This window comes from Conger conger, chromosome 6 (genome assembly GCF_963514075.1).
Source record: "Conger conger chromosome 6, fConCon1.1, whole genome shotgun sequence".
Lineage (NCBI taxonomy): Eukaryota > Metazoa > Chordata > Actinopteri > Anguilliformes > Congridae > Conger > Conger conger.
The window spans coordinates 21,799,469-21,820,906 of record NC_083765.1 but is presented as its reverse complement, the minus strand read 5'-3'; the positions used below and the strand labels follow the sequence as shown (position 1 = coordinate 21,820,906).

General features: G+C 41.7%; 1 protein-coding gene across 3 annotated transcripts in view; it reads left to right on the top strand.

Moving 5' to 3' along the window:
* Positions 1–16,580, top strand: part of LOC133130768 (guanylate-binding protein 1-like) — a 32,378-nt gene extending 15,798 nt beyond the window's left edge. The window contains exons 4-17 of one of the 3 annotated variants that reach the window (XR_009708969.1): positions 329–444; positions 2,441–2,613; positions 2,881–3,099; positions 3,460–3,722; positions 5,456–5,648; positions 5,937–6,064; positions 6,683–6,792; positions 9,487–9,680; positions 10,662–10,904; positions 11,367–11,647; positions 13,308–13,517; positions 14,360–14,462; positions 14,954–15,142; positions 16,161–16,299. Coding sequence is in view for 2 of the 3 variants with exons in the window: in XM_061245590.1 (XP_061101574.1) it covers positions 329–444; positions 2,441–2,613; positions 2,881–3,099; positions 3,460–3,722; positions 5,456–5,648; positions 5,937–6,064; positions 6,683–6,792; positions 9,487–9,680; positions 10,662–10,904; positions 11,367–11,647; positions 13,308–13,517; positions 14,360–14,462; positions 14,949–15,142; positions 16,161–16,292 (2,559 nt within the window). In the remaining variant the exon portion in view is untranslated. Of the gene's footprint in view, positions 1–328; positions 445–2,440; positions 2,614–2,880; positions 3,100–3,459; positions 3,723–5,455; positions 5,649–5,936; positions 6,065–6,682; positions 6,793–9,486; positions 9,681–10,661; positions 10,905–11,366; positions 11,648–13,307; positions 13,518–14,359; positions 14,463–14,948; positions 15,143–16,160 lie in introns of those variants that run through there. The other 2 variants (XM_061245590.1, XM_061245591.1) reach the window with 2 other exon arrangements.
* Positions 16,581–21,438: the final 4,858 nt, after the last annotated feature.

Genomic DNA, 21,438 nt, shown 5'->3' with positions numbered 1-21,438 from the left:
CAATGCACACGACACAGGATCTAAGGATCGCTTGCTTGCAGACTCTGCCATTGTTGATGTGTAATTTCAACCAATGGGCTTGAATTATTGTACAGCTCTACAATGTTTTGGTTCGTCAACTGTATATTCTGAAACCCAAATTTAAGGATTACACTGGCAGAGGGTGAGTCAACATGTCAGTGAGCTTTTTTCAATGATAGGAAGGGATTTATAATGGTCATGTAACCAGTGACTAAAGGTGTGTTTGTGGTTAATTCACAGGTGATAGAAGGTGTGCTTGTGGTTTATTAACGGGTGACTGAAGGTTTTTTTTGTGGTTAATTCACAGGATATTGAAGCTGCTGCATTTACCTGCCCAATTTTCACTCTGTCGGTGCTGCTCAGCTCCGTGTTCCTGTACAACAGCTGGGGCCCTGTGAGTACGGACGTCCTGGACCAGCTCCTGTATCCTCCTCCAAATGTCTGACTTGGACACGGAAATTACATTTAGATTTAACATTTTAAATTCAATGCAATTTGCAACCTTAGAATTATATGGTTCTATCTGAAGCTTTTCACAAAAATGAGTTGGTGTCATACATATGCTGTTTATAGGGCACTAAGTCTATGTGTGAAGTTTACACAAAAATACTGTTTAAAAGTCTTTCTTTTAATATCTCAAAACCACTCATGATAGGTTCTCTGAGCACACATACTGATTTACAGCAACACCCTGTTAATCCCCGCCACTGAAGTAGCCTAACCTGCATGTCTTTGGATTGTGGGAGGAAACCAGAATACCCGGAGTCCCACGTGGGCATGGGGAGAACATGCAAACTCCATAGAGAGAGGTCAAACCAAGGATCTCCTATCTGTGAGGTGACGGCACAATCCACTGCACTACCATGCCATTCAGAGCAATTTACTCAGCTTTGAGTCTTTTTCTGTTTTTCACACTCATACGAGTGTGACACGTCAAAATCAATAAGAGCACCTAACTTTAGACAACTGTCCTAAATGAAGATGTCTGTTATAATACAGTATACTGTTTATGGTACTGTAGGTGGGTTCCATCAGAAAGATCTGAGTTTGTTGTGCCAGACAAGCTGTGTTGGACCTGCACTGCAAGGCTCTTGTTTACATGACTCATATGACAGGTCAGACCACTCGTAAATGTTGTTCCTATTGAAGGAAAAATCTTAAATTGGAGGAAATTGATGAGGTTTGTTTGAAGAGATTTAAGGGATTTAAGAACATATCTGTTTATACGTATGGTTCTTGCATGAGGCCCATTGTTGTTATGTATCTTGTTCAAGGACAAAATGAGTGTTGACAAAATGACAGGGATTGAACAGGCAACCTTTAGGATACATGTCCATATAAAATAGAATTTATAAAATATATAAATTCTAACTGTACTTTAATATATTTGCTGCTCAAATGACACATAGAACTCTTTCATAGTAAAACAAAAAAAACAAAGAAACAGAAATAACTTAAATGCACAATTGCTTCATTAGGTCAATGGGTCATTTTAAACAGGGCCAGCCTCTGCCTTGCTTTGCACAAACTGTTAGCCAAATGTTTATCGTTCCGCATGGCATGAATAAGCTTCATCTCCATGGTCACAGCTCATGTGTGGACCCCTGTTGAAAGCCTGAGTGTGGGGTGTGGTTTTGGAGAACTCCAAAGTTGTTTTCCGTGTCACACGTAAAGTCAATGTTGGAATACAAAAATAATTTATAAATAATACTTTTAGAATAACATTAACCTTAGCTGTCAGCACCCCCCTAACCATGTAGCTAGCTAACGTGAGTTAGCCAACATCATTAACATGAATAATCAGTGCAAACTAGCTAGCTAGTGTTATTGAAATCCCTATTCGTCAAATGTTACCACCAAAACTAGTTGGCTAGCTAACTTGTTTTACAACAGGCAAGGTCGGATTTAACGTTTCATTGTCTCATGTTTGTAAAGTTATCATCCCAGTGTTTCTCTATATGACCGCCTATGAGCGTCTGGTGTTATTTGGCTAATGTTAGCTGCCAACAACATTTATGAAGGACACAAGGAATACGATCAGAAGTCCCCCCCCATGTTTCTGACACTTTGAAACTTATGTCAGGTGTCTCTGTGTCAGCTGTCATCGACTGTGCCAAGCACCTGTCAAAACTGAGACCTCCTGTAAACAGACTGTAGAATCTGTGTTATTCTCCTTTTTAAGAATCAGAAAAAGCCCAGTCCACTGTGTGCCTGATTACATTTGGCATTACAGTCCAATTGTTTCCAAGATTTTGTCATCGTTAACTAGCTAACTGTTTCTTCACAGCTCTGGTTCAGTCGATTTTGAAGTAATGTTACTTCATTCCACAGCTGTGTGTGGCCACCCGGAATTATCTTAGCGACCTTTCTTTACAAACATTCTGATTTCATCTATAGCTCCTTAACAAGCACTGTACAGTCATATAACGACGCTGACCAATCAGGTTAACCTGCCTGCCATTGGCTTGGCAGGGGAGAGTCTCCTGCCAAAGTTTGTGTGGTGTGTACGAGACTTTGACGCGGGCATGGTGATGGGAGACGTGGAGCTGGTGCCCGAGGACTTCTTAGATTCTGTCTTCAATGACGCCAAAGGTATTCCGGTAGCTGAGTGTACTTACTGCTATGATTGACAAGTCAGTTCTATTTATTTTCACCATCATTCACAATCAGGTTGTTTCTCTACATATTATGAATGTGACTTCAAATAGGTAAACCAAAATAAAGCAAGCCGATAAAAACATTCTGATAGATTAATGGAAAACTTTAAAAGATGGGGCTCAAAACATTCTGGTACTTGTGTGGCATGATAGGCTAATAAATCCCTCTTTAAAATCTGTTTATTTATTTATTTTTCGCCAGACTTGCAGTCTCCCTCCGGCATCATTTGTAAGCTTTTCTCCCGGGACAGGATGGAGATCTTTACTTTCTGCCACCCTCAGGATGGTGCCGAGCCTTTGGAGGGGATCTCGATGTGTATGCTTGAGCCCAGCTTTCTCAGGCAGGCCTATGTCCTGAAAAGAAGCTTCTCCAGGAGTAGCCCCAAAGTCTTCCAGGATTATCAAGCCCTGAGTGGCAGAGGTGGGCACACTAACAACCAGGGAACCCATCCCCCCACCCCTCTCCATAGGTTTTGTGATGGTGGCCACCAGACCTGGGTGAAATAAATCATTGTTTTGGATTCAAATACTTTTCTGGGCTTGGTGCAATTGAGCCAACGAAGATGACCAGAAGGCGGTTTTTGCACTTTTATCAAGTATTTCATAGGTTCCAATTACCAGACAACAAGCTCAGTAAAAAAAGAATTATGTATTTGACAGTACAGTTTGGTGTTGAAGAGTGTAAGAAATGCCAAAGTGAAGAAACTGAAACTTGCATTTTTTTAAACGTAACTTTAGAGCAGATGTTGGGTCCTGTTGTGACTGTGCTGTCTTCCTTTAGAGCTGGGAGACATTTTGGAGCAGTTTGTGGACAGCATGTCAAGAGGATCCCTGATCCAGCTGGACCTGGTCTTGTCCAGGGACCGTGAGGTCCCCACAGAGGAGCAAGAGGTCCCTCCAAAGTGGCAAGAGTTCTCCGTAAAGAAGCAAGAGGTCCCTACAAAATGGCAACAACCTGTGGTGGAAAATGTGATGCCACTGAGAGAAGCACCGGCAGATCGACCCAGAGCGGCCTCTGCATCCGATGGAGCAGGCAAAATACCGGTGAGCAGTGTGTGTGTTTGTGTGTTTATGTTCAGTGTGTATTTATGTGTTTAGTGTGTAAGTTTACACATAATGGTACTTTCATACTATGTTCTACAGTCCGTCATTAAAGGTACCGTTTATACCTTTAATTACTAATTGAAAGAACCCTCATTTTAATTTGAAGTACATGATATAACTGTAATGGTGTGGGTCTGGAGGACCAAGCGCAACTGTGAGGGGGAGTGAGAGAGTGCCAGGTGCGATTGTGAAGGGGATCTTTAATTTACTCACAGACTGTGAGGTGACCACTAGTTAATAAAGTGCAATGAAATAAGGAGAAGGTTCCCCAGCAAACTGCGAAAACAAAGCTCCCCTACGAGAAGGGAGGTGGTAAGTGTACATAAACAGGTGGGAAGTGTACTTAAACAGCGACAGAGTTCTCAGACAAGGAACCCCGGGCTTATTGGCGAGTTCGCAAAGCTCTCCATTGAGAGGGGCAATACTCCAACGACCATGTACACCACTTGATTTTTAGGAAAATCAGAAAACCACAGAGATTCACCTGACACTCACATCGGCTCAACTGACCATGCTGGAGACATACAAGTGCGCCTGCTAAACACACATACTGCTCCAAGGGTCTCTAACTCTAGCCCAATTTAAAGGGTGATTCTGCGTCTCTATTTGAATAAGAGAAAAACAGTTCTCTGGCTAACGTGTGCTTTGGGTAAATGACTAAACGGAAAAGAGTGACAAAGGAAGTATTTACGCATGGCAGACTCCGCCTCCAGCTAACCTAGAAGGGAAACAGCTGATACACCGAAGACAAGAGAGAATTTAAGGTAGAGAGACCAAACGGCCGAAATATCAGTCGGCGAGTCTCCAGGCTAGTAATCTGACCAAACTTGGTTACCTAGCTACTGGAAGATCCAAGATTCACTTTACTTTGAAAACCTTACCTGTCTTTCCACTACCGTATACCTTGCATATTGCATAACTAAAGAGTATGACACACGACATTCACTAGCTGACTCCAGCTCTGCTAACACTGTACAAGCTCATTAAAGGTGAGAGGAGATTTTAGATAGAGATATCAAACTGCAAAAATGTTAGGCAGCGAGACCCTAAACTAGAAACCCGACCAGTGTGTCTACAGGTTCCCCAAATCCTTCGCTCAAAAACAAAAGATGTTCCTGAAATTAATTTGAAAACCATTCCGGTCTCCCGACTACCTCTTTGTAACACAAAAGCCCAGAGTCTTGGAAAGACTGGGCTTATATAGATCACCAACACCTGTCCGTGATTACCAACTCCTCGTGCAGTCAGCAATTACTGGCTACATGAGGGAAGCATGAATCTGTCAGGAACACCCTCTCTTAAGTTCAAAAGGTGCCAAACTATGTGAGGCAACCATGACAAGAACCAAGAAAACTGGGGTTTGATTTATGAATGGAAAGTTATACAGTTTAAGGTTAAAAATTATAATTTGAGGATAATTTGAGGATGCAAATGAAAATGTAAATGAAAGGCTTACTTCTTCGGGGTACTAACTTACACATTTTGAAGGGATTTTCACATTAGTATGAATATAAATATATGTCATTTGAGAAGGAGACCTTGCTAAATACTAATATTTAGGTGTGCAGGTTACATTTTAGGCACTATATTCACTTATCTCCAGATTGAAAGGCAGAAATGAGCTAGTGTGTTTGTGTGTGTGTGTGTGTGTGTGTGTGTGTGTGTGATTCTAGGTGGGACATCCTGTGGACATGGAGAAGCCAGTCTGTCTGATTGAGAACACAAGTGCAGGTGAACTGCAGGTGAACCAGGAAGCCCTGAAGATTCTGAACTCCATCAGGCAGCCTGTAGTGGTGGTGTCCATCGTAGGGATGTACCGCACGGGTAAATCGTATCTGATGAACAGACTGGCTGGGAAGCAGACAGGTATGACCGAAACTGGGATGTACCCAGCCGGGTCTCCCCCAGAATTTAATTCCAGAATTCTTATTTATCAGCCTCATAATGACTTCCTGTACTGTCATTGGCACAACTGTGGGCCTCATTTTGACACCAATAACATGCAATCAAAAGCCTAGAATCAAGAATAGGTAATGAACACTCTCATATCTCATATGGCCCATATAGACCCTGTTCTCAGGGTCCTAGTGTCTCTGGGTTATCTCTGTGTATTTTCTGGGTTCTAGTGTATCAGGGTTTTCTCTGTGTTCTCAGGGTTCTCCTTGGGCTCCACTGTCCAGGCTGAGACGAAGGGCATCTGGATGTGGTGTGTGCCCCACCCTCATAGAGATAACCAAACTCTGGTCCTGCTGGACACTGAGGGTTTGGGGGACGTTGAAAAGGTAGGGCACGCCTGCCTTTATGACATCATCACCCCCCTATGTTTTCGCTTTTCCAGAATATATTAATGCAGCCCTCCTCAGCTTCTAAAGAGTTATGATGCGTTGTGTGTTCAGAGATCGTGTTCTGCATTCCTCTGTTGTAATGTGTGGTTATTTGCGTTACTGTCACCTGGCTGTCAGCTTTGACCAGTCTGGCCATTCTCCTCGGACATCTCTCATTAACAAGGCGTTTCTGTCTGCAGAACTGCTGCTCACTGGATTTTTTTTGGTTTGTTTCTTTGCAAACTCTACAGACTAGTGTGTGTGAGAATCCCAGGAGATCAGCAGTTTCTGAGATACTCAAACCACCCTGTCTGCCACCAACAATCATTCCAGGGTCAAAGTCACTTAGATCACAATTCGTCCCCATTCTGATGGTGGATGTGAACATTTAATGAAGCTCCAGACCCGTACCTACATGATTGTATGCATTGCACTGTTGCCACACAATTGGCTGATTAGATAATCACATCAAATCCTGCAGTTAAGATTGCACTTCAACAACATTTTCATGAGTAGATAATTTTTTGCATAAAGCGTCAAGTTCTTCCTAATCCTGAAAAGAGTTCTTTCTAACAGGGAGACTCGAAGAATGACATCTGGATCTTTTCCCTGGCTGTCCTCCTGAGCAGCACGTTCATCTACAACAGCATGGGCAACATCAACAATGAAGCTGTGATGAGCCTGCAGTATCCTACCAACCACATAAACTTACTACATGTGTAGAGATGAGGCTGCAATATCCTATCAAACACATAAACTTACCACATGTGTAGAGATGAGACTGCAGTATCCTACCAACCACATAAACTTACTACATGTGTAGAGATGAGGCTGCAGTATCCTACTAACCACATAAAGTTACCGCATATGTAGAGATGAGGCTGCAGTATCCTACTAACCACATAAACTTAGCACTTGTGTATAGATGAGACTGCAATATCCTACTGACCACATAAACTTACTACATGTGTAGAGATGAGGCTGCAATATCCTATCAAACACATAAACTTACCACATGTGTAGAGATGAGGCTGCAGTATCCTACCAACCACATAAACTTACTACATGTATAGAGATGAGGCTGCAATATCCTATCAAACACATAAACTTACAACATGTGTAGAGATGAGGCTGCAGTATCCTACCAACCACATAAACTTACTACATGTGTAGAGATGAGGCTGCAATATCCTATCAAACACATAAACTTACCACATGTGTAGAGATGAGGCTGCAGTATCCTACCAACCACATAAACTTACTACATGTGTAGAGATGAGGCTGCAATATCCTATCAAATACATAAATTTACCACATGTGTAGAGATGAGGCTGCAGTATCCTACCAACCACATAAACTTACTACATGTGTAGAGATGAGGCTGCAGTATCCTACTAACCACATAAACTTAGCACTTGTGTATAGATGAGACTGCAATATCCTACTGACCACATAAACTTACTACATGTCTAGAGATGAGGCTGCAGTATCCTACTAACCACATGAACTTACCACATGCGTAGAGATGAGGCTGCAGTATCCTACCAACCACATAAACTTACCACATATGTAGAGATGAGGCTGCAGTATCCTACTGACCACATAAACTTACCACATGTGTAGAGATGAGGCTGCAGTATCCGACCAACCACATAAACTTACCACATATGTAGAGATGAGGCTGCAGTGTCCATTTGCCACATTCTGCGCCACAATCTTATTTTCCCTCTCGCAGCTGCTGTTGTACTTAAAGTTATGTTACTGGTTGGTGTAATTGTTGTGACTAGTGGGCGGCCTGTAGCTGTAAGGCACATTACTGGGACCCACAAGTTTGGTGGTTCAATCCCCAGTCTAGCCACTAAAAGATCTGCACAGCTATTGGGCCCTTGAGCAAGGTCCTTATCCCCACATTTCCCCAGGGGGGTTAATCCCCTGCTTAGTCAAATCAAGTGTAAGTTGCTTCGGATCAAAACATCTGCTAAATGTAATGTAATGAATTGTTGTAAGTGCTTCAGGTAAGAAACAGTTACATATTACTATGTAGTGGAAATGGCCCAGTGATCAATAGAGGGAAGGAAGGATGTAAAACCAGGCCAACACGGGTTCAGAATATTTTATACGTATGCTATACCAGCATCACAGGGTCCTGGAGAAGCCTGTCTGCTGGTCTGTGGGTTTCTCTCTTATAGGCAGTGAGTGTGGAGTTTAACCCTGCTGGGCTGTGGGTCTATCTCTTGTCGTCAGTGAGTGGGGAGTTTAATCAATGGTTAGTACAAAGTTTGTGTACAAATGATGATAAGCAGTGATTGGACTTAATTCTTCTTGATTTAGTTAACAGTTGCACTCCTTTATCTGCGGTTGTTGTTTGTTGTTGTTCTTCCCCTTTGGTCATTCTTGATGGGCTTTTTTTGATAAGCGATCCTTTTCTGCCACTAATGCCTTCTGCTGTCTTGTGCCACATCCAACTGGCAGCTGTGACATTGATAACCAGCCATTGTCTCTAACCTGCCGGACTACATCTATAGCCCCAAAAAAAGAAACAGAAAACCATAAAAGGTGGATGTTTTTGGTGTGCAGGTGAGAGGGGAACCCAGTTTGAAGGGTAAGGGAGTTCACTCTGCCTCTATGGTGGGAATTTGATCTGGTCTCCAAAATGCATCCATTTTTGGTTGAATAAATCTCCATAGGGGGCTGCACAATTTTTAAAAATGGGTGTTTAGTGGATTGAATATCTTCACTGCGTGTGGTGATATCCATTGTTTGAATTAAATGTGAGATGTAACGTTGCAATGAGCTTCACTATTGCCAAGATATAATGGGAATAACGTGTGGGAGGTACCAGTACATATTTTATTTCTCCCAGAAGCGTAATTAATTGTATGGCTGGGTCTTTGTCTCAGAGGTCACATGGGATTGTCTCTTTTTTATAATTCCCTGTTTCTTTTCTGCGATTGTTTTGGCGGACAACTAATCAAAACAAAAAAAATCAAAACATTTTTTGCGCATTTACTGGCCCAAGTTCCATGTTAGCATAACGTGTCAGCTTAGCAAAAATATTTGAAGCCTATAGCCTACCTCCTTGAAAGAGAAGAACTATAACCACTGAACAAACATGTATCCTCTTCCATCTACTGCTGGATGAGTGCAGTGATCCGCGCACCTTCTGAAGGTAGTTTTAAAAGGTCCGAAAACAATTCTCACAAAAAGTCTGTTGTATTTGAAAAATGTAAAAGTTTATTTCAAATACACACGATACCTGGTGTAAAACAGGACCGAACGTGATAATATGTTATTGTCAATGACCCATAAACAAGTTGCGGATGATCATTTGCAGTTACAGCACATGCAACTTCAGTGGCCCTTCCTTAATAACTCTGCAGCTATGTGACAGAGCTAACAAAGCACATCAAGGTGAAGTCCATCAAGGAGAAGGAGGAAGATACGACTACCGACTATGTCCGTTTCTTCCCCAACTTTGTCTGGGCTGTGAGAGACTTCACTCTGGAGCTGATGATCGATGGAAAGGCTGCCACTGCTGACCAGTACCTGGAGAACTCCCTGAAGCTAAAAAATGGTAAAATGGGGCATCTGTCCTTACTTGCCTGTGGTTACATTCTTGCAGCAAGACTTTGTGTCATATTTTGAATGCCATGGAATTCAAACCTACTACCTGGCAGTTGAAAGCCCAGTTTCCCAACCTGATGCTACACTGTCAACCCCAAGTAACCCCAATATTTTTATAATGTATGCTGACTGCCATATCACTCAGACTAGCCAAGTTAGTTTACATGATATTTGACATCACTGGACGTGTTTGCCCTGAGAGGTTTTGCCCCATATTTAGGAAACGGCTACACTGATGGTGATTTTAAAAAGGCCTACACGCATAATTTAAGCATTTAATCAAATAATCTCAACTGAAATGAGCATGACAGTGCTCCTTTAACTTAACCTCCACGAATGTCTTTGACAGCAGCATTCTACTTTGTACATTGTTTTGAAATAATTGACGTTTATGTTAACCTGATGGAATAATAAATTGCAATGGTCAAAAAGGTAACGTAGACTATAATGCTGATGTAGCCTGTCCAGAATCTCACTATTTGGCTATTAACAGTATGACTGATTGATTAAATCGCTATCAAGATTATCATGAAATCTCCTCACAACCTACCTCAATTGCAATTTTGACTGACATGCCAGTAACTTAACCCACATGCTGGTTGTCAAACTCACACATTGCTACCATTTAAAAAAAAATAATTCTTTGAAACTTCTTTAATATGGGAATCTTAATTTTGGTTTTGTAAACCGTTAGGTTACTCATCCCAGCTGAAAAAAGCAGCTGAAGCCAGGTTTTGAAATGCCCCTAGCTGCACTAGCTGGTAGATCCTACCCAGCTTGACCAGCGTTATGACTGGCTTGGCCATAATGGTTGAACAGTGCATACCCAACTAATGACCAGCTTGACCAGCTCAATTTTCAAGCTTTATTTTACAGCAGGGATTAGTTCAGTAAATCTGTTTCAGTTCTGTACATCTTTCTTTTCTTAAAGGTGCTAGTAAAGCAGTTATCATCAGTAATGATGCCCGGGAATGCATCCGGAACTACTTCCAGGATCGGAAGTGCTTTGTGTTCGACCATCCCGGCTCCAAGGAGCAGCTGAAGGAGCTGGATAAACTGCCAGATTCAAAACTGGACCCTCGATTTGTGGAACAAACATCTGCTTTCTGCGACTATGTTTTCAGCTGTTCCAAGGAGAAGACCATGAAAGGGGGAATCTCAGTCACCGGGAACTGTAAGTTTGATGGAATTGGGATGGGGAGGGAACACTTCTATGATGCGGTATGGAGTCTTGGGCTTGTCCACTTGCGGCCGGTTGCCCTTCGGAGTGATACAAAATTGGCTCTTGAGTTGCCCAGGAATCATAGCAGAGTTTCGTCTCATTATGCAGCAGCAACCCCTGCTGGTGAATTGGATGGCAAAATAAATTGCCTTGAACAAAGCTGGACCACAGAACATCATAGTTGATATATTGTTCTTTGAATGAACGTGAGTCCAGCTTGATGTTTACTGCAAGGCATGCAGAGGCAGGGCAGTGTGGAAGTATGTCACAGCTAGGAGAGTGGCTGCTACCAATAAATACCAAAACTGTTGAACTGTTCAGCCAAGTACTGAAAAGTATACCTAAAATGTGTTGAATAATATATTTTGAATATGTGGAAAGTACTTTCCCATTCATTTCCTGTAACCCCTCCAGTGCTAGGGAACCTGGCGGTGACGTACGTGGACGCCATTCGGTGCGGGAGTGTTCCGTGTTTGGAGAACGCAGTGGACGCGCTGTCTCAGATCGAGAACTCGGAGGCGATCGAGGAGTCTTTCGCCCTCTACAGACGGCTGCTGGGAGAGCGGGTGAAACTGCACACTGAGACTCGGGAGGAGCTCTCCAGAGTTCACGACGGCTGCCTGAAGGAGGCACTGCAGCTCTTCATGAAACGTTCCTTCAAGGACGAGGACCACAAATATCAAGAGGCACTCATGGTGTGTAGGACTGTTTTTTTTTCTCGGTGGAGTTTCTGCGTAACTGCTGTCACAATGAAGCCACGACCCAGGCAAAACAGTGTTATCCTACCCTGGCCCGTGACCCTGCTCATTACCTGGGATTTACGTGGTTTTAACACAATTTAGCTCTGGAATGAAACTGGGAACACAGGTTACACTATGCAGCACAGTTAGCTGACCGACCCTTGACACTGCCATTTGTTTTACTGGCCTAAATTGATTTACTTGGTGTGCCAACTCTCACCCTCATGCATAAACGATGTTCCGAAACCTTTATATAAACAATGATAATTGTGTTCATGTAAGTGTATACTGGAAGCAACTTCCCTGGGACTTATCATCCATTCTTATAAGCTAGATTTAAAGCAACAGTAGTGTGCAAAAAATTGCGAAAATAGCCTTTAACAACTAGTATCTAAGTGAACAGAAGCGAACCTGACCTATAAATGGTAAAACGTTAAACATGACACATTTCTTCAAATTTTAAAGCAAGATTAATTATTTATTTACAGTTTCAAAACAATAAAAAAAAGAAAAAGGCCCTGTCCAAAAGTTACCAGGATGGAACCCTGTCAGTTAATATTTTGTTACTCCAACTTATAACAGCTTGTTAGCGATTCCTGTAGCCAGCTAAGATTCTTTCAATTCTCGCTTTTGAAATTTTCCCTCATTCTTCCTGGCAGATTACCTCAGAAATATTCTTCGGTCTCCTTGCATTCTTCGCTTTGAGATCTCTCCACAGATTTTCAATAATATTTAAGTCTGGAGACTGTCGTCGCCATTCCAAAACCTCTATCTGTCTTTCCTGGAGGTACTTCATGGTTGATTTCGAGATATGCTTTGGATCATTGTATCCAACCTCTCTTCAACTTCAATGTCTGGACTGGTCTTTGAACATTAGCCTCTGGAATTTCTTAATATTTGCTGGAATCCATACTTCCTTCCACTCGCACAACATTTCCTGTTCCCCCAGCTGTCACATGACCCCAAAGCATTTTTCGTTTTTTTTTGGCAACTCTGCCATGTAGGTCTTTGTTGTTTACAGTGCATTGTATTGCTGTCCTATGAACAGTTAGCCATTCTATCTGTATCCCCGAGCAAGACACCTAACCCAAAAATGCTCCTGATGAGCTGGTTGGTGCCTTGCATGGCAGTCAATCACCGTTGGTGTGTGTGTATGAATAGGTGAATGAGAATCATAAATTGTATGGCGCAATATAAATGCTATTTACCATTTTAATATTTAAATCACTTGGGTCTGGACCTTAGTAATCAGAATTTGGATTTTGTTTTATGTAACAGTAAACTTTACCAATGCATTAGATTTTTTATGGTGCAGGGCAGTTTTTCTGGTGAATTAATTACGTAATAAAGTGCAGAAGTTGGCATTAAATCCTGAAACAGATCGGCCCTTTTTGTGCAGCCCAGCAGTAAGTTCACAGACAGTATTTACTGTACTCAATTGCCAAAAGCAATGGCTCCCAAACCTCTCTTCAGGGTCCAGGCATTTGATGTGTTCCACCTCAACCGTACCTGATACAACCAATCGAGCCCATAATTGAACATGGAGATGACCGTGTGCTTGGTGAATGGAGTGCATGTCTATCTGGCTGCAGGTGTGTCTTTCTGTCATTGGCAGGAGCGGGTAAAAGCTGAATACGACCAGAAGTGTAGAAACAACGAGGATATGTCCCGGGATTTCTGCGCAGCTCTGCTCTTCCAGCTGGAAGACGACATTCATATGGGTCCAGAGGAACGCTACATGAAGCCAGGGGGATATAATCGCTTTAAGGCTGACCTGAAGAATTTAGTTAGTTTATACAAAAACAAGCCGGCCAAAGGTGTGAAGGTAACTCCCTCCCAGCTCTCCTCCTGTACTTTATCAGCACTTGCCTCCCAAATTCTGGCTCCTTTCTGCTTTTAAAGGTTTCGTTCATGAAATCTCATCTGTTGTCACATTGTAGGTGCTGATACCTATAGACTGATAGACTGATTTTGTCCCTGAGCCAGTCATGCTTTATTTTTGCTGTTCAGAATGTATTTTGTATTTGTGTCATTCCATGAAATATCAACCATAGTGTGGGGTGACCACTCCAGAACATCATGTCAGAGTACTGTACATGTTTTCAGATTTTTTCCTGCTTTAAAAGTACAATAGGTAATTTAACGCACTATTAACGGTCAAGAGAGGAATAGCAGCAACAAACACGCTCAAACCACAATACTGTTTATCCCTCCCCTCTTTCTCTGTAAATGTGTTGATATTTTGAAACCCGAATTTAAGGACTATAAACACGGGCAGAGGATGAGTCAGCATGTCAGTGAGCCTTTTTCAATGATCGGAAAGGATTGGTCTTGTAACCTGTTGGTCTTACCTGTTGTACCTTTAATGCCGAAGATATGGTGCTCCAAAATTGACACAAGCTCCAATTTCCACTCACAAGTTGTTCTCTATTGAATATAAATAACATTTGCACAAAGTTTGAGTAAAATTGGACCTCTGGTTGTTTTTTCATGGAATGACCCATTTAGTTTAGTCTTAGGGTTTGGCTTGGCTTGTACCCATAATGATGACTTAGAATAAATCCAATTCTTTGAAATGAATACTTCCCGTTGTGTGTCTGGGCCACAGTACCAACCCCTGTAATGAGCTGGATATTCACGTCTTTAATGTTCTTTACCCTGGTACAGGCAGAGGAAGCCTTGAATGACTACCTCATGGAGAAAAACGAACGGGACAAAATGATTTTGACAGCAGATAGAAATCTGTCAGCACAAGAGAGGCGTCTTGAGGGTGAGAGGGGAACTTTGCAGTAATGTATTTCAGGTCCTACATGAGCTCATAAACGTACAGGAATGTATTTTAGGTCTGACATGATCTTATAAACTTACAGTACATGAACGTAATTCAGGTCCTACAGGATCTCATAACCTAAAAGGAAATTAACATTAGCAGACTTACTGAGACCATCTAAAGCAATGTTCGTCCTCTTTTGGGGGTCAGAAATGATAGCAAGCAAAAGTTTTGTGCTGTGATAATAGGGTTGTGAGAAATGGGTTATTTAAGTTGTTTCACTGACTATTAGGCCAGAAAACGCTATGAATCAGTTGAGCTGGTGTTAGTGATAAACTAATGTCCATGAAACAAAATTATTTCAATTAAGTAAAGGGTATGTGCATTGGTCATGAATGCATCAAATTTATTCAAGTTAAGTAAAAAGTGAAGAAACACTGGATTTGGAGATGGAGGGGGTCACTGATGTGCTGCTTTGTCCCACAGAGCAGACAGCCCAGGCAGAGAGGGAGAGGCAGAGAGCAGAGGCAGAAAGAGAAAAGCAGAGGGCCCTGGAAGAAAAGATAAATGATATAGAAAGAGCTCGCCGGGAGAACGAGAGACAACTGAGGGAGAAAATGGAGAGAGATCGGATAACGTTAATGCAGGAAAACCAGAGAGTAATGGACCAGAGACTGAGGGTACAGTATGAAACCAGCCCAGCTACACAATATACACACAGGTGTACTACTGTACCAATATACACACAGATGCACCACCTTACCAATATACACACAGCTATACTACTGTACCAATATACACACTGCCACAATACTGTACCAATATACACACAGGTACACTACCAATATACACACAGATGCACTACCTTACCAATATACACACAGCTATACTACTGTACCAATTAACACACAGCTATACTACTGTATGAATATGCACACAGGTACACTACTGTACCAGTATACACAGAGGTACACTACTGTACAAAAGGACACACAGCAACAATACTGTACCAGTATACACAGAGGTACACTACTGTACAAATGAACACACAGCAACAATACTGTACCAATGAACGCACAGAAACAATACTGTACCAATATGCACACAGGTACACACTACTGTACTAATATACACTCTGCTATACTACTGTACCAATATACACACAGGTACACTACTGTACCGATATACACAGAATGCAGAAACAAAGAAATTGATTTTTTCCACCAATGTCACTTTGTCTTTAAAGGAATACACCAACATTTTGTCAGTAACCTACTTCTTGTGGTGAAGAAATAAACCTTATAGCACATCCGCAGCTGTCTTATTTACACAAGGTATCATGTGTATTTGAAATACATGTGCGGGATCCTTTTTTTTAAATGAGAGACGTTGTTTTTGGGAGAAGTTAGACGATTGGAACTTTACATGCCGAACACACAACAGAGTATCCTTTGGTCTTCCACTAGGCTACTGACTCCTATAGGCTTCAAGTCTATATGCTAAGCTAACATGTTATGCTAACATGGAAGCCGAGCCAGTGAATGCACAAAAATGAAAATGAAATTGAACATCTTGCCTAAGTCTGGGTAAGTCTGAAAAAAGGTATATTTCCCGAAATGTTGGTGTATTCCTTGAAAGTCAAACAGGCGATAAAAGGAGGAAGATTAAACGCATGTTCTCCCATGTGTGTTCACACAGGAGCAGCGTGCGCTGATGGATGAAGGACAGAATCAGAAGGCCGCACAGTGGGAAGCGGAGATCCGGCAGTTGCGGGATCAGATCGGCTCGCAGAGAAACACCAGAAGAAGAGGAGTCTGTGTCCTGTCCTGAGTCCAGTGGCTGAAACATGGGTGTTGTTCGCGGTTCATTATTTTTCTGTGTTTATGCACATTTGCAGTGCACAAGAGGACCCAACAAATGTTTGTGTTGCATTGCTATTGAATATAGGATAGTACTGTATGACTTATTTGTGCACTTTCCATGAAGTCGAATATGTAATTCAACCATTTACGAGTAGACCATTTCATTTTCTGGCATAAAATGAAAATGCTAATGGAGGTACCTGCATGTGTAAATGCTGTTTTTTTCTTCCCTGATGAAAAAATCTAAAATAAAAGTTGTGGCTCAAAAAATGTGTGCATGTGTCATGACGGTAAAAAAAGAGAAAGTTAAATTCTTAGGTTTATGTGGCATGTCTGTCTACATTTACAGATTACATGGATCATTTGAATGCATCAGTCTTGTAAATTATTGTATGTGTATGGGCTGGGCATATGTACGTTGGCTGCTGAGGGCCATTCAGCACCTGGCCTGGCTCAGAATGTACAGGTGCATCTCAAAAAATTAGAATATTGTGGAAAAGTAAAAAAAAAATGTTCCGTAATTTGATTCAAAAAGTGAAACTTTCATATATTCTAGATTCATTACACATAAAGTGAAATATTTCAAGCCTTTTTTGTTTTAATCTTGATGATTACGGCTTGAAAAGCTCATGAAAATCCAGTATCTCAAATTATTGGAATATTACATAAAACCAACCAAAAAAGGATCTATATATACAGAAATGTTGACCTTCTGAAAAGTATGTTAATTTATGTACTCAATACTTGGTCAGGGATTACTGCATCAATGCGGCGTGGCATGGAGGCAATCAGCCTGTAGCACTGCTGAGGTGTTATGGAAGCCCAGGTTGCTTTGATAGCGGCCTTCAGCTCATCTGTGTTGTTGGGTCTGGTGTCTCTCATCTTCCTCTTAACAATACCCCATAGATTCTCTATGAAATAGTAATACATATCAAAAGTATAGCAGCTTGTGTGAATACAGTCACATAATCTCAGTTTTGGGTTCTGTCCATCCACAAACTGAGAGCCTGTAGTGCACAGATGAAACAATCAATTTAATAAAAACTTCATTCATAAATAAAGATGAGATTATGTGAGATAAGATGGTATCATATCGTACATGTTGAGATACACCTGATATGAACTGTGTGTTTCCACATGGAAAAGGTAATTTCATTCACCTATTTCTTATCGGAAACAACGCAAGCGGTGCTAAATTGTGACTTGCAGCTAACACACCAATGTTCTATATAGGAATCAGGCCACAAGCTTAAAGGAGAACTGTCACACTAGTTTCAGTTGAAGTTATTTGGATTAAATGCTTAAATTCTGTGTGTAGGGCTTTTTAAAATTACCATCAGTGTAACCGTTGCCTAAATATGGGGCAAAACTTTTAAGGGCAAAGGTGACGTCACTGGACCTGTTTGGCTTGGATCTCCAGCCTGTGTTTCCCAGAAGTTACGGGCGCTCAAACTCCACCCTTAAACACAGGCTGATTTATGGGCGGCTACCCATCCAAGCGATCACATGACACTCCCACGAAAATACAGTAACGTTAGCATACAATTATCACGCAACCTAACTTGGGCTAGCCTGAGCGATATGACGGACGCCTCTGACTTCGCCAGAGGTCAGGACAAGCTTTTGATTTTGACGCTTTGTCCGTGTGGTACATCCCTACGATGGACACCACCACTACAGGCTGCCTAATGGAGTTCAGAATCACGAGGGATTCTTGGTTCACCCGCAGTTCACCTGCACTTGTGTTCTCAATCAGACTTCTGCATTGCCAAAAACTGTCCCTGTAGTCAAACCAAATGCACACACACACATACACCGATGAGACAAAGCATTATGACCGTGATTTGTGAGGGCAATGAAGGCTATCCCATCTGGTATTATTTTAGTTTCACTTTGTTCTAGGCTGTTTCGTCTAGGCTGGTTTTCCCCTTCATATTCCCGGTATTGGTAAAGGTTTCATTTTCAGATTGAGAAACCCTTTTCATATAAAGCAAGTTTATTTTGTCTACATCTGAAGTCTTGCATTTGGAGCATCAGCAGGAAAAGCGGGACCCTCTGGACCGCGCGATACAAGGACTGTAGCCGTTAGCGGTAAATCGCTATATTCAGATCTGTTGCTTGCAGTTGGATTTAAGGCTATAGACGCTGTTTCTTTGTATGTTTTTGCATAATATGGATGTATGTAATATTATTTGAGTCAAATGTGCCAAACAAAAGCTAAGTACTTCATTAAGTGGATCGGCCGATACCGAATACAGATCCGAGTGGGCTACTTATTATGTTATGCGATTGGGGACAGCAAGCACATAAAAAAAAAAATAATAATAAATATAATACCGCAACACGCAAATGTATGAACAAACGCCTTAACTAATCAAACACTGCTTACCTAGCCAAACTAAAACATCCTGATACACAAGTAAATCACAGAAAGACAACAATTAAGGTTTACAGGGAGGTAGGGAGGGACAGGAAGAGGTGCTGCTTGAAGAGGTGCGTCTTCAGTTTGCGCTTGAAAATGGGAAGAGATTCTACTGTTCTGACCTAAACGGGGAGGTCGTTCCACCACCGTGGAGCCAGAACAGACAGTATTTGTGAGCGTGAGGTGGAAGTTCGGAGAGGGGGAGGTGCCAAGCGGTCTGTGGAGGCCGAACGAGGAGGTCTGGCAGGGGTGTAGGGTCTGATGATTTTTTGTAGGTAAGCTAGGGCAGACCCCTTAACTGCTTGGAAGGCTAGCACCTAGGGGGGGGGGGGGGGGGGGGGCGGGTGGGAAGGTTGAAGGTTGAAGGTTGAAGACCAGACGAGCTGCTGCTGCATTCTGGATAAGTTGGAGGGGTCTGATGGTGGACGCTGGGAGGCCAGCGTATATATGTAGGGGAGACCCGAGGTGGTTGTCACACTTTTTACTCATCTGTGTTTTTTTCAACGAAATAAAGTAGGTAGGGTGAAGTCTGGTAAATCGAGCCATCAGTTAAAATGGGCCAGATAAGGTTTTTGGCATCTTAGCGCTTTAAGATTTAATAGTCAGTCACTGCAAAGAATCTCTAACTGTTGCCACAATAGTATATGACACATAGAAACTGATTTGATTGGTCTCACACAGAAAAAAAGCAATATTTTTTCAATTAAATGCATTTTTAGTTACTGGCCCATTTTAGCTTAATGTGTTAGATAAAACAAGCTTCCTCTTATTGAAACCTGTTAAGATATTATTGAAAATATTCAAGCCTGGATATGTCACATTGTCGTATTGTATAGATATAACACCTTTATAAATAAATAACATTATTTCCATATTTTCAATTGTTAAACACCCAAAGATCCACCTCCACATCATTCACACACACAAATCAGTATCTGCAGACATGCACCCCCCCCCCCCCCCCATGTTCTTGTTATGAGGCCTTGTTCAACTAAAAATGAAATAAAGAATATGCATTGTTCAGAAGTTTTTGCTGGCCCATTTTAGCTGAATAGATGGTGATTTTAGCTGATCACAGTACACTTGTCTTGCAGGGGAACATCTGATACTTAAACAGCTCTAGGACCAAAGCATTTGTTTTTTATTACATAATTCCAACACTGCATGATAGAGGATACCTGGCAAAACATATTTGAAAGTTCAGCATTGTGTCCATAGCTATTTTCATGGTGTGAAAGACGATTAGCCAAAAAGTGGTCCAATTTACCTCACTTCACCCTACTGCTTAGATAAAAAGCATATGTCTTTGATGGACATAACCCGATAACATTTCCAACACGTAGGGATAGACATTTGTTTTAGGCTATAGATTTGACATGAGTAATTACATGTGACAATCAACCCCAAAGTAAATATGACAACCATCCCCAGCAGTACATTTTTGCTAGAATTGTAGCTAGTGACCACATGTTGTAGCCTAACGAAAGAAAAAACAATGTATTGATACCAAAATCTTTGAACAGTGTCTTCTGTGGAACGAGATCTAAGCAGTGTAACAACCAACCCGTATGACAACCATCTCCAGTCTCCCCTACTTTTATACAAGCAATTTGTGAACTCATTCCAACTACCGGTAAGCATCTGCATATACACGCAGCCACTAATTGACGGGCTTCAAAGTACAATGACAACGGAGGAATAAGCAGATGGACATTGTACCAGCACTGCACTAGCACTGTGCCAGTGAAGAGGAAGATTTAGAAAAATACCAATACCCAATGTAACAGAAAATAGACCAAATTATGACAAGCCGTCCAAAGCAATTTTACCCAGCACAATAACATAACAAAGGATGTGCAGGTATTGGCCATGGTATCTGAAACAGACAAATTTGCCAAGTAAGCTATGAGTAGCCTATTTAGGGGCTGTATCAGTGCCGATACCGATGCTTCGGATAGTATCGGTGCACCTCTACTTTTTATGTCTGTTTATAAAACATTAAACATTTAATAACCAGTGAGGCTAAACAAAGCATTTATATATCATTCTTGCACGCATGACTATGCATGTTACTGTGCTATGAAAACAGAGGGCACATATTCCATAAATACACTTGGGGAGGAATATCTTTCTTTGTTTAATTTCATGGAATAGAATCAATGATCAATGTTTTTTCTACATCTTCATGAGACTTTGTTGGATGTCTTCATTACATTGTTTCCTTCTTTGTACATTTACAGATGTGGTTAGACCCTTTTAATATAGACAGCAGTTAGTGTGTTGTTGGGGAGGGATTAACCTTCTCCCGATCATACACATCTGTCATTTAGGCTCTCAATTTCTTTTTGAGGACAGGCTAAACAGTGCAGGTGAGAGTGATTTCCTACCTTTAGGTTCTAATTACAGAAATGCTGTGAACAGATTTGTAATTTTCTAATAAAAACTGGCCGTTCTCTCTTTATTTAAAGTGCTGGTGAACCTGGCAGTGTTTGGAGAACGGGATGGCAGCACTGTCGCAGATGAAGAACTCGGCGGCAGTCGAGGAGTCTTTCGCCCTCTACAAGCGGCTGCTGGGAGAGCAGGTGGTCCTGAATCCCAGGACAGGGGCGATTGGAGAGGAGGAGCTTTCTGCCATTCATGACGTGTGCCTGCAGGAGGCACTCCAGCTCTTTAAGGCCAACTCCTTCAAGGA